The sequence below is a fragment of the Pituophis catenifer genome, unplaced genomic scaffold (genome assembly GCF_029215685.1).
Source record: "Pituophis catenifer annectens isolate HBS135680 unplaced genomic scaffold, rPitCat1.0.hap2 SCAF_5, whole genome shotgun sequence".
NCBI lineage: Eukaryota > Metazoa > Chordata > Lepidosauria > Squamata > Colubridae > Pituophis > Pituophis catenifer.
In genome coordinates, this window is record NW_027256885.1 from 45,733,149 (window position 1) to 45,746,803 (window position 13,655).

General features: G+C 45.3%; 1 protein-coding gene across 1 annotated transcript in view; it reads left to right on the forward strand.

The window, feature by feature from the left end:
• The first annotated feature begins 7,968 nt into the window (after window positions 1-7,968).
• The window catches only part of TBC1D10B (TBC1 domain family member 10B), a 28,994-nt gene continuing 23,307 nt past the window's right edge, over window positions 7,969-13,655 (forward strand). Inside the window, exon 1 of the mRNA XM_070944379.1 lies at window positions 7,969-8,801. Within this exon, the coding sequence (XP_070800480.1) occupies window positions 7,969-8,801 (833 nt within the window). The remainder of the gene's footprint in view (window positions 8,802-13,655) is intronic.

Genomic DNA, 13,655 nt, shown 5'->3' on the forward strand with positions numbered 1-13,655 from the left:
TTGCTTTAATTTCAGCTTAGTCGTGGTTGCGTTCATTTCATTTCTAGTAAAAGTACCTGTCTCTATAAATCATGGAGTCTGGGTCATTCTTTCCTGGATTTTGAAGGAAGCACACCTGACAAAATATCTATTAGAATTTGATTTGGCAGAGGATATAGTAAAAGGACAAATGATAGCCTGGGCAAGAAACATTGCAAATAATATACAGTTGGAAGATTGGGAAAGGGTGTGGGAAACCAATCAGATTATGACAAGGTCTGTAGCTTACAAAGAGAATCAGTACAAAATGTGGTACAGGTGGTATTTGGCCCCTTCGAGATTGGCGAAGATGTAGCCCAACCTTAGTCCAATTTGCTGGAAATGTAAACAGGTACAGGGGACTTTCTTCCACGTCTGGTGGCTTTGCCCAAAAACAAAAAAATATTGGGAAAAAATAAAAACTTGGTTAATGGAAATAACGGCAGAAGAAATAGAATTTAAGCCAGAAATCTTCTTATTGGGTATGATTAGAGAAAATATTAGGAAAGAAATAAAATATTTAATATTGCATATAATTACGGCAGCCAGACTGGCATTTGCTCAGCTTTGGAAAACGGACCAAATTCCAACAGAATTAGTAATTCAAAAAATCTACAATTACGTTGAAATGGACAGGTTAACACTGGAATTAAAGGATAAAGTAGACTCGAAATATTATACGGTATGGAACAAATGGCATGAATGGATAAATCAAAAACAAAAAAAGAATAAATGTGAAAGTTTGTAAGATAATGAAATTAACAGACACCATCAATAACGTACATGTATATATGTGTGTGTGTGTGTGTGTATATATATATATAGATAGATATAGATATAGATATATTGTAGTTTGCATGGTTATACTATGTGTATCTTTTTTTCTTTTTTTTTTCTCATTTGTCTCTCTTTCTTTTTTTTTTTACTATTCTTTTACTTTTCTTTATTTCATATTTTATAATGTATGTAGTTAATGTGATATTTTATCTTTTTTATATTTAATAAAGTTTGTTTAAAAAAAAGGAATACTGCATCCAGTTTTGGTCGCCACGATGTAAAAAAGATGTTGAGACTCTAGAAAAAGTGCAGCAGTGGTGGGTTTCAACCAGTGTTACCACCGGTTCGCTTTGCGCGCGATTTGGGCTTTCTTTGACAATTCCAGTAAGGTTAAGCAGGATCAGTCTTGGTTAATATTTGGATGAGAAACTTTCAAGGATTCAGAGATAGACTGGGAAATCAAAGTAATCTTGAAAAACAATGGGAAATAATCTCTGTATTGCTGCCAAGGTAAATTCTTGAATGGGACAATGAAATCATCAAGAATTGACTTGGGAAAGATTTAGGTATTTAATTACAGGACATAAGAGACCACCAGAAAGCAAAGAGTACGCAGCTATGGGTTTGTAGGAGGCCATGCACTATGATAAAACAAAACAAAGCCAAAAATAATGTCAAGAAGCTTTTGTAGCATTTGGGGATAGACAATAAGTCTGCAAAGCAGTTTTAAAAGTAGGTCAGTTAGTCAGAACTGCCAGGAAAGTATAGAACAGGTGTAAAGAGGTGAAAATGAGACAACAGGAAGTCAAAGATAATATACAGTATGACTTTATCAAGTTTGAAGAAGTCATGGATACAGTGTTTGCAGGGGGCCTCCCCTATTGTTGCACCATTTTCTTTCTCTGCTTCCAGGTAAGTACAAGCAGCAGAGAAGAATAGAATGGGTCCATTTTTATTTTTGTTTAGGAAGAAAAAGACAATGTGATCAATTGTTTCTGTTCCCTTCAAGAAACAGAAAAAGTCTTTTTCTGCTTGGCCTTAATACAGGTAGTCCTCAATTTATAACCACAATTGAGCCCGAAATTTATGTTGCTAGCTGAGACCATTTGTTAAGTGAGTTTTGCCCCATTTTACGACTTTTCTTGCCACATTTGTTAAGTGAATCACTGCAGTGATTAAATTAGTAACACGGATACCAGATTATCTTTAAACATTTTTATCAAGATTGTCTAGTATGAGGGGCCTTTACTGCTCTCTGATCTAGGGTGCTGTACAGACCCCGTGCTTCTTTCTGCAAAACCTCTTCCAAAATGCTGAACCAAGCTCCCAGAATATTTTAACAGACTGAAAATGATTGGCATAACCAACAAAAGCTTTGCTCACTAATCTGTTCTCTGAAAAAGTTAGTGCAGGTAGAAGGGGATGATTGTAAACATGGATGGAATATGGTTCTTTGAGAGTGGCAAAGAGAGTTGGATTCAATACTTAAGTATTAATACTTGCTCCGTCCCTTCTAACATTCAGGTTCCTTTCTAAGATACGGAAGACTGAGTGTTGTGACCCCGACTCCCGAGCCTGTCCTAACAGAGGAAGAGGACTCAGAAGGTGACGGGGAGGAACTGATAAGGCCTCCCTCTCCAGGACCCTCCTCTCTGGCAATGCCTCAGGTTCCATCCGAAGGCCAAGAGGAACAGCCTGGGATATGCCAGGAGGAAAGCATATCGGAACAACAACAGATAGGGAGCGAGGATGATGAATCCTGGCTTGATCCCAGGCAACGTCAGAGGGAGAAGTGTGCGCAGCAACGAAAGAGGCGTGGGAGGGCCAGAGATTGAGCTGAGTCACTGAGCCACACCCCACAAGGAATAAAAGTGGGTGTGATTGCTCTTCAGGCTTTGTGACAGTCGAAGTTAAAAACCTGTGAGTCACATCGCATTACCTGAAATCTGGCTTGTGCATATTTGGATTGGACCTTGGCTAACTCTTGCTTCGTGGATTACTTTTTGCTACTGAACCGGACTGAGGATAAACTCTCTCTTGCTTACTGTCAGTGAAAACTGACTTGGCAGGCATTTCGCAGTTTACTGCCAAAACTCTTATCTGCAAGGGTTTCTAGTCTGATTGCTTAATAAAATCTTGGCAGGCATGCCTGGTTGTGTGTTTGCCTGTGTGGGGAAGGGAGACAGAACACTGAGATTTTACAAAGGCCAACTTGAAGAAAGATAATTCTGGGATCAATTCATGTGCTGTAACTAAGAATCAATATTGACTTGATGGCACTTAAACAAGTCTCGATCAATTTGGTGGCATTGGTCCTTTTTATCCTGTCTGTTATTAATTTTAATATTTTAACTTTTAATCTCCAATGTTTTTCTTCAAGTCCCATACATCAAGGTGGGGTACAATTGCTGTCAAAACAAAATGTGGTGTGATTTTTGCACGCTGACAGGGGATGATGGTCTTGACACTCAACCCACCTGAGCTTCAAGATGGGGAACTTTATAGATGGGATGCTCTCTGAGCTTGTTTTCCTGCAGACATTTCATTACCCTGAACCCAGAGGGCCTGGTGGCTCAGCAGACTAATAGCATTGTGATTAACACCAGCTGTCTGCAATTACTGTAAGTTCGAATCTCACCAGGCTCAAGGTTGACTCAGCCTTCCATCCTTTCTAAGGTAGGTAAATTGAGGACCCAGTTTGTGGGGGCAATAAGCTGACTTTGCATAAAAATATACAAAAGTATGAAGGCTATTGCTTAACGCATTGTAAGCCGCCCTGAGTCTCCGGAGAAGGGCGGCATATAAATCAAATTTAAAAAAAAAAAAAATAATTACCCAAACTAGGTAACATCATCAGTGGTAGTAAGGAGTAGGGTTTTCTCTCAGTTCACATTCTAGTGTCTTGCCCTGTCAGTGTTGGTGGGGGCATTCTTAAAGGTGCTTTGGTTGGGCTGTTTGATGCTGGCTTTTTTCGCAGTTTCTTGATTGGGGTATTGTTTACTTGATTGGTGGACTGATAGTCTGTAGTGATTCTCAGTGATCCAGGTCATGGTTGTCCCAAAGGTGCTTTTTCAGGAGGCAACTGGACTGTTTGCCTCCAGAAGTTGTAAATGCTCCAACACTGGAAGTTTTAAAGAAGAGATTGGATAACCATTTGTCTGAAGTGGTATAGGGAATCCTGCCTAAGCAGGGGGTTGGACTAGAAGACCTCCAAGGTCCCTTCCAACTCTGTTATTCTATTCTATTTTGAAGACGTTTCGCTTCTCATCCAAGAAGCTTCTTCAGCTCTGACTGGATGGTGGAAAATGGAAGGATTTATATTCCTTGCAGACAGCTGGCCATTTGCATCCTTTTTGAGGGTTGCTGAAGCACTTGGATGCTTATCCGTGTCCTCAGGGTTACCTGAGTGCTGCTAATGGTTCCTGTAGTCTGCATTTTTTTCCTCTGGAAATCCATTCCTACTCCCACACCATTCAAAGGGTGTTCATCCCAAATTGCATAGCAAAGTCTGTAGCAATTCTCTTGTTGGTCTGATGTTAATCTTGGAATTAATTTATGCTGATCTGGTTGCTGATTGCTGGTGGGGAGGTGTTTTGGTCTTTTTGTTCCCTTTTTGGCTGGTTGTCTCTTTTGTGGAGGAAGGCTACTGTCCAGGAAGAAACGAAAGTATTTAGCAACGGCCTGTAGAAAGTTAGCACCCACCCCTCTCCTAGAAGAATGAAATATTTTGAGAAATATTAAGAAGGCAGATATTTCCCTGAATGAGAAATGGAGAAACATGTTTTCTTAGAGAAAGCAGCCCCCACCTTCCTTAATAGCCCACAGCAGATCTCAACACTTAAGAGATAAAGAGATAGATAGCTCTATTCTGTAGGAAGTTAGCACCCACCCCTTTCCTAGAAGAATGAAATATTTTAGGAAATATTAAAAAGGCAGAATATTATGTTTCCCTGGTTGAGAAATGGAGAAACATGTTTTAAAGACAAAGCAACTCCCACCTTCCTGCCTCCCTCCCCCCCTTTGTTAATGGGCCAGAGGCAGAAACTCAATCTTTGACAATAGGACCCATCTGCAACACAATAGCAACAGAAACTCACCACATGGCACCTGGGAAGATTACATCAGCCAGCAAGGCTAGCTAAGACCCCCACCCCCTGGGAGTCTGACAACCAATCAGGATACTCTTTCGGGGCCCTAGAAAGTTCAAAGCCAGAGAAAGCATAAAACCGGAGGACTTGCCTTTTTCTGTTCAGGAACTCAAACCATGTGATCCTGTCCACCATTAAACCATCTTTCCAAGCAGTCTCCATGTTTCCAGTGTCTTTTTCCCCACTTGGAGCTGAACCCAGAAGGATATTTCTTCCTACAATTCATAGGCAAAAATTCCCTGCAGCAAGGTCTGAACAAAGGTAGGATTAGCCCTCAGCCACAATAGGAATTGCCCAATGCCCCTTCATTGCATCAGCAGTCCAAACTTCAACCAAACTCAGTTTAGACAAACATGACCCCCTCCATGCCCCATGGGAGTCTGACAATAGCCAATAGAATACATGTTCTTGCACAGGAACAGGAAGCTCAAGTTCAAAGCCCCAAGAGAAGGTATAAAAACCCCTCACTCTCAATTCCATGTGGTCAGCTGCCCAGAATCACACGTGCTTGGTGGTTCTGCTTCATCAATAAAGGGAACCTTTCTTTCCAATCAGCCTCCATTTTGTCTCCAGTGCCTTTCTCCTGTAGGAAGTTAGCACCCACCCCTTTCCTGGAAGAGTGAAATATTTTAGAAAATATGAAAAAGGCAGAATATTATATTTCCCTGGATGAGAAATATGAGAAGCATATTTTACAGACAAAGCAGCTCCCACCTTCCTGCCCCCCACCCTTTGTCAATGGGCCATTAAGGCCTGGGCCAGTCTATTCTACATAACAAAGATCTGCCTCCTTCAGGCAGAGCCATAGTAGGAATTGCCAAAGATGGGATTAGCCCTCTACACAATATCAGCAGAAACTCACCACATGTGACCTGGGAAGCACATGTGACCATCAGCCAGCAAGGCCCCCACCCCCTGGGAGTCTGACAACCAATCAGGATACTCTTTCGGGGCCCCAAGAAATGCAGAGCCAGAGAGAGCATAAAAACCCGAGGATTTACTGTATCTGCCCTTTTCTGTTCAGGAACTCAAACCATGTGATCCTGTCCACCATTAAACCATCTTTCCAAGCAGTCTCCATGTTTCCAGTGTCTGTTTCCCCACTTGGAGCAGAACCCAGAAGGATGTTTCTTCCAACACTCCCAGCTTGCAACTGGACTTGGATATTTCTTCCAACAGGCCTGATGGGAGGCCCCCACCCCAGTGAGGGGAAGAAGACATAAAATAGGAAAAATAATCCATTCATAACAAAATAGCTAATTTATAACCGTTTAAAACCAAAGTACTGAAGCCTCAGGAGAAAGGGAAAAGCCTTGCCTGGCTCTTAGCCAGAACGTTACAGCCCCAGGCAGGCGGCAGGTTTAACAATGTAACCATTTGAGATAAGCCTGACCGCAAGAATGTAACAAGGAAACAACCCAGCTGCCAGTGGTTAAGCCAATTAAGGCTGACAGGCTCAGAACAAAACACACAGAAACCAGCCAGACTAACCTTTTTCCTCCAAAGCGCAGGTGAATAGGGAAAATTATCCCATCAATAGACACAAGATTAAACGTCATCAAGCACAGGATTAAACGTCACCAAAAGCAACTTTAGACTAAAAGATTGGAAAAGGTATATAAACTCACGTTTGGAGGTCCTAATTCCTAGCTAGCCGGGGGAACCGTGCTGAATGTCACTTTTCTTGGTCCTCCGTCATTAAACGGTCTTCTTTCCGGCAGCTTGCTTCTTTGTCCAATTTTCTCTTCGTGCACCGATCGCGGTATCCCGGCGGGAAGAGCCCAACTGGGGAGTATTTCCTTACAAAAGCCACAAACCAGGAGAAACAAAAACTTCGGAGGGAAGCGAAAGCCTCGAGCCCTGTTTACTCAATCAGCATCGCCGCTGCTTTTAGATCCCTTCTTGCTTCGGGGATCCTAACGTTGCTAACCGGATCGGGCAAAGTCGGCGCGAAAAGGCTGCTGGAACCAAAGAACCCACAAAGGAACGTTAAAAACCGTCTTTCCCGGGCTTTCGTGCCACCGGAACCCTTCCCTCGCCTCGGATTCGCCAAGCCAGGTGTCAATCAAAATCCTGTGAGGCAATTCAGTCAATCACCTGGCTCAAATAGTTCCCTTATTGGTCTCTGGGCTCCGGCACTCGTTAGTTTGAAATGCGGAGTTCGCCTTAGCGTCGTCCGAACTCCGGACAACGCCTCCCAGCCCCTCAAGAAATATGTCCGGCCTTTCAATCGATTGGCCAAGGTTGGACACATTGCCGCCAAGATTAACAACCCGGCGCATTATCGGATTGGAAGGACGCTACTCTGGAAAGACTCACATTTACGGCTGCCGTTCATTTGACGACAGGCCGTCGCCTATACGGCACACGTACGAGCGTTACGTGCGTTGGTAACGCCAAGAGGAGGGGCCTCCTTGCTGATTGGAGGCTTGCCGGTTCGTCTTTTCATTGGTTGCGTAGTGCTTAAGTACACGCCTCCTCTGCCTCCGAACGATGACTTCGGTCTACTTTATTGCGGCTTCTTCAGCTTCTCGGCTAAGAGAAACGGAAGCCCGACCCTGCATTCCTGTCAGGGATTGGCGGACGCTTCCCACTAGTCCCGCCTCTCGTCGGAACACCTCGTCTCCTCCCTCATTTTCATCGCAGTCTCCCTGAAGTCCCCTTAGTGATTGGCTGCGTCCCCAAGCCCCGCTCTATTCCGATTGGCTGCTTCTTCGTAGGACCCCCCCCACCGTCTTCGTTCCGAGTCCCTCAGCGTCCATTTCTTTTTTTTTTAAAGCCCTTTCGTGATTGGATAAACCCTTCTCGCTGTTCATTGGGTGAAACGTCGGCCCGGAGTGCGTGCGCAACTCGGGTGGCTAGCTCTCTGGCTCGCTTTTTTTCTGGAGCTGCCGCCGTCTAGTGGAGGAGAGAGCTGTGAAGCTTTGAGCTTCCTCCCTCTCATTTCCCTTCCCTCACCGTCGCTCAGGCATTGGGCTGGGAGACCAGGCCGCGCACCCCCATTGGGGGGGAGGGGGGCATTGTTATGGAGACAGGTTCTGGGGATCCCCCGTCGCCGTCGCCGTCGCCTCGGCCCAATGCCTCTCGCTCGGTCCTTCACGTTCTCAAGCGGAGGGCTCCCACTCCTGAGGCCTTCGAAGGGATGACGAACAGTAAGCCAGGTTTGCCTCTGGCCACAGCCAACGATGCAGCAATAACCATGGACCCCGGAGAAGTGCCAACTGGGCCGACCGGTGACACCCCGGCAGCACCTTGCAACCCTACAGCAGTGACATTAACCACAATGATTGCAGAGATGACACTTGTGGCCAACAATGCTGGAAAGGTGGCAGAGCCTGGAGAGGCTAGGTCTGAAACAGTAGTGATGGATGCTGGTGATGGGGTTTTGGTGGCCACCGTGGTCAATTCGCTGGCTCCTGTCATCGCTAAGGTGAACGATGGGGTAATGCCGGCATTGGTGGCTTTGCCAAGAGACACGGTAGTGAAAGCCCTACCGGTTGCACAGGCTTCGCCGACGGTGATTGTGGTGGCCCCCAGTCCTATGACCCCAACGGAGAAGACTTCACCAACATCTCTGGAGGGTTTGACGCTTCATGACTTTTCCACCCCTTCGCCACCTCAAGACATGGGTTCCCAGTCTAGCTTGGGCACTACTGCATCCAAAGTCCCTCTGGCTTCTGATACTTTGAGCTATTTAGATTCTGTTAGTCTCATGTCGGGCACGTTGGAATCGCTGACAGGTCCTGGATTCCTTGATGATGGTAGCTCTCTGGGGTCCGATTCTGAAATCAATGGACTTGCCTACCGTAAGACTGATAAATATGGCTTCCTGGGGGGCAGCCAGTATTCTATTACACTGTAAGTATTGGCACCACTGTGATGGCCTTTCTATGCTGGGGAGAAGTGCTTTATCTCAGTCAAACTAGTCCCGGTGATAGGCATCACTCTCACTTGGACTAGGGTACTGATAATGGAGAGCTTCAAATTTCTTCTCTGTGGGCCACCAGCTCTTATCCTGGTGAAACTGAACTCAGGAGAAGTAATTGTGTCTTAAGTACTGTCCTGATTATGCGGCCACCAAGTTGTATCAGTGGTCCATTATTGATCAGTTTTCTTAAATGACTTTTTTCTAGTTTGAGACTCTGGGAAAGTTCCTGCCTAAGCAGGGGGTTGGACTAGAAGACCTCCAAGGTCCCTTCCAACTCTTACTCTTATCTAATACAATTTTCTGGGGAGATATAATAATGCTTCATTTTTCTGATTAGCATTCAGGAAGGAATAATGAAAAAATCTTGGTTTTCAGTAAAAAAAACTTGCTTTCTTCTGATCATTCTGTATTTGGCACGCATCAAATTTGAAGGGCGACTAACAAATTGCATTTTACTTCCTCTAAAGAAGTGGACAATACTCTACACACTATTCACTTCTGCGTGGGAGGGAAGGTCCATAAATCTGAGTAGCTTGGGGCAATAAAATAGACAATTGGACTATCTCGGGTTCCTTTTCCTTAAGCTTAAAACAGTTAAATATCACATTACAACATTGGTTCTCTGGTCTGCCAAATGAGTCATTTCTCTGCTCCATTTGTAGCTAAGTTGTATTTCTATCCTCTTTTTCCATAACTATATTTTTCCTTTTCAGTTTGCATGCTCTTCCCTTTGGTGTGAAATCAGAATCGCATCCCTCGGGGTGTGGCTTCATACACCTTTTCATTGTGATTGGCTGTATTTCTTGACTTGGCCCATACATGTGATGAATTTTTTTGTTTTTGAGCACCAGTAATGTGGCTCCTGACAATCTCTTTGGTTTCTCATTGGTTTGAATACTTGTCATAAAAATTGTTTCACATACTGTTCTCTTGAAATCATCCCTATTGCAGTAACTGCATACTTTTGTAATGATGCAAAAAGAAAAGCAGCAAAAAAAATCCTGCTTCAGGATTTTGACTGGTCAAAACTTCAAAAAGTTGAAATCTTAGTCAAGATTGAGTCTGATAACTTGAACTGATATCTATAGACATAGTAATTTTCATGGCAATTATAGACAAGCAGCTTGCCACTGCCTCCTGGAATTTTATTTTATTTCTTTTTTTGCTTCCCAGTCTAGCCTATAATTCTGGTATTTCACTAGGGCACTGTTTCTCAGCCTTGACAACTTGAAGATGTGTGGAAACGCTGCACTAGAGTGAATATAAGCATTTCCCATCCAAATTCTTGCAGGCTTGCTTCTGCTTAGTTTCTGAGCCTAGATAAGTTCAGGAAGATGCTGCCTCCCATTAGATAAATTTGTATAAGCTCTGTGCGCACATCCTGCAAGCCTTGATTTCAAGCAGCTGTTAAAGCTCCTGATTGTTTTAGAATCAGCTTACGTTTCCCACGAGACTGCAGCTGAGAGAGGGTCAAAACGCAGCTTCAGAATTCAAACCGACCAGAACGAACAAAGTTGCTTCCTGCAAAGGCTCACGTGCCTTTGCTCTTCCTTTATGTCTTATGGGAGGGGCCAATCATCTCCAAGTCCTACTCCCGAGTCGTCCCTTTTGTCTTAACTGTTCTTGCCTTCTGGCAGCTCTGTGCATGCACGCATTGGGAACAGGCTCCCCCTGTTCCTCTGCCTCACTGATGTCTGACTCTGGAGGCTCCGGAGGCAGCACATAACTCCCAGATGGCCCTGGCCACCTCTCTGCCTCCAATGCAGAGCCCTCGTCCGAGCCTTCCCCAGACTCCAGGACTGGCCCATGTTCCTCCCCAACCTCCTCACTGTCTGACTCTGCTGCCAGCTCCGCAGGCCGCCGGCGGACCACAACAACACTCTGTGTATATATCTAGACATTGACCCATTCATTATGGTGTCCATTTGGGCACTAATGCAGCAATTCCAGCAGTTTTCTCTGTAACTAACCATTAAAGAAAAAGATTTGCTAACAAATGCCAACTTTTCTTATGCAGCATTAGATTCAGCCTAAGGTATTTCGAGATGCTGAAGCAAATTTCACAACTGTCTGTCTAGTTCTAGAAACCTTTAATGTCTGCTCCTTTGTCTAACAGCAGCCGGTCCTCGTTCAAGGGAAGACCGAATAATCACTTTCATCAGCTAGCAGATGAAAGTACTCTTCTAAATAGGAATAGGGTATGGTGGAGACTGTACTCTGTTATAAATTGTTGCAGCTAATTGCTATTTCTAAGCATTATCTCCAAGGAACTGTCTCTGAAATTGTTTAAGTTGTGGTTAAAATAAGAGGTGGAACAAAGCATGCCCATTTTTGCTAACTATGAAAGTTTCTTACAGATTTAGGTAAAGGTAAAGGTTCCCCTTGCACATATTTTTTTTTATTTTTTTAAATATTTTTTTTATTGTTTATATACCGCCCTTCTCCCGAAGGACTCGGGGCGGTGAACAGCCAACAGATAAAACACAAGAAATACAAAATTTAAAAACAGTATTAAAATCCGATTAAATTAATTTGGCCCACAATTTAAAAGCACCCCTGTATTATAACCCATAATTAAACAGTTTAAAAATTAAAACAATTTAAAAGAGTTAGGTCAGCCCGGCTTGTTGGAATAAAAACGTCTTTAGGGCACGGCGAAAGGTGCGTAGATCCAGGATCCGCCGTATCTCCGGGGGCAGTTCATTCCAGAGGGTAGGTGCCCCCACAGAGAAGGCTCTCCCCCGGGGGCCGCCAGTCGGCATTGTTTGACCGACGGCACCCTGAGGAGCCCCTCTCTGTGGGAGCGTACTGGTCGGTGGGAGGCTATCGGTGGCAGAAGGCGGTCTCGTAAATACCCGGGTCCTAAGCCATGGAGCGCTCTAAAGGTGGTAACCAATACCTTGAAGCGCACCCGGAAGACCACCAGGAGCCAGTGCAGCTCGCGCAGGAGAGGTGTTACATGGGAGCGCCGAGTCGCCCCCATAACCAGTTGGAGCCTCCGGGTGCTCCTCAAGGGGAGCCCCATGTAGAGAGCATTACAGTAGTCCAGGCAGGATGTGACGAGAGCATGAGTGACCGTGCGTAAGGCATCCCGATCCAGAAAGGGACGCAACTGGTGAATCAGGCGAACCTGATAAAAAGCCCCCCTGGCCACAGCCGTCATATGCTCTTCTAAAGACAGCCGTGTATCCAGGAGGACGCCCAAGTTGCGAGCCCTCTCTGTGGGGGCCAACGACTCGCCCCCAATAGTCAGCGATGGCACCAACTGACTATATCGGGCTGCCGGAAGCCACAGCCACTTGGTCTTGGATGGGTTGAGCCTGAGCCTGTTTCTCCCCATCCAGATCCGCACAGCCTCCAGGCACCGGGACATCACATCAAGGGCATCGTTGGGGTGGTCTGGGGTGGAGATGTACAGCTGAGTGTCATCAGATGGCACTTTACCCCGAAACCACGGATGATCTCACCCAGCGGCTTCACATAAATGTTGAACAAAAGGGGCGAGAGAACCGACCCCTGCGGCACCCCACACACAAGGCACCTCGAGGTCGATCTCTGTCCCCCCGTCAACACGAACTGCGACCGGTCAGAAAGGAAGGAGAACCACCACAACACAGTGCCCCCTACCCCCAACCCCTCCAATCGGCGCAGCATGATACCATGGTCAATGGTATCAAAAGCCGCTGAGAGATCTAATAGGACCAGGACAGAAGAACAGCCCCTGTCCCGAGCCCTCCAGAGATCATCAACCAACGCGACCAATGCTGTTTCCATGCTGTACCCAGGCCTGAAACCCGACTGGAATGGATCTAGATAGATCGTTTCCTCCAGGTACCGGGGGAGCTGTTGCGCTGCCACACTCTCAACAACCTTCGCCACAAAGCGAAGGTTGGAGACTGGACAATAATTAGCTAATACAGCCGGGTCCAGGGAAGGCTTCTTAAGGAGGGGCCTCACCACCGCCTCCAAGGCGGCGGGGAAGTAACCCTCACTCAAAGAAGCGTATGTGCTAGTCGTTCCCGACTCTAGGGGGCAGTGCTCATCTCCATTTCAAAGCCGAAGAGCAAGCACTGTCTGAAGACATCTCCGTGGTCATGTGGCCTGCATGACTAAACGCCAAAGGCGCATGGAATGCTGTTACCTTCCCACCAAAGGTGGTCCCTATTTTTCTACTTGCATTTTTTACGTGCTTTCGAACTGCTAGGTTGGCAGAAGCTGGGACAAGTAACGGGAGCTCACCCCGTTACGCGGCACTAGAGATTCGAACTGCTGAATTGCTGACCTTTCGATCGACAAGCTCAGCATCTTAGACACTGAGCCACCGTGTCCCTTTTTTCTTACAGATTTACACATGTAAAAAAGGTGTGTGCTCTCCATCCTGAGGCTGCTGATATTTCTCTGCAGGAAAGCAGATAATAACAAAGCATGTTAATGTTATATAGTGTAGGTTTCACTTTGTTTCCGTTGGCGTACGTGCTGTGGAAGGGGATGATGGTGTTTCTTTGTGGCAAGATTCTCTTTTTGGTTGTGGATTAGCTGCTATTCCTGCCTAACCATCTGTACTAACCTTATGTCACTCTCAGCTGCTTGTGGAGTGGAAACCTTCTACAGGAAGCCTGTTTTTTGAGGAAAGCTGATCAGCACAAGCCAGAGTAACCAATAGAAAACGATGTGCATGCTAAGAACTAAATTGGCTTACAATTGAAAAAGAGAAGGTAGTATTTAGTATTTGACTAAGCTTTGAATATACTTTCCAGTTACATTAACTTTTATTCATAGCTTGA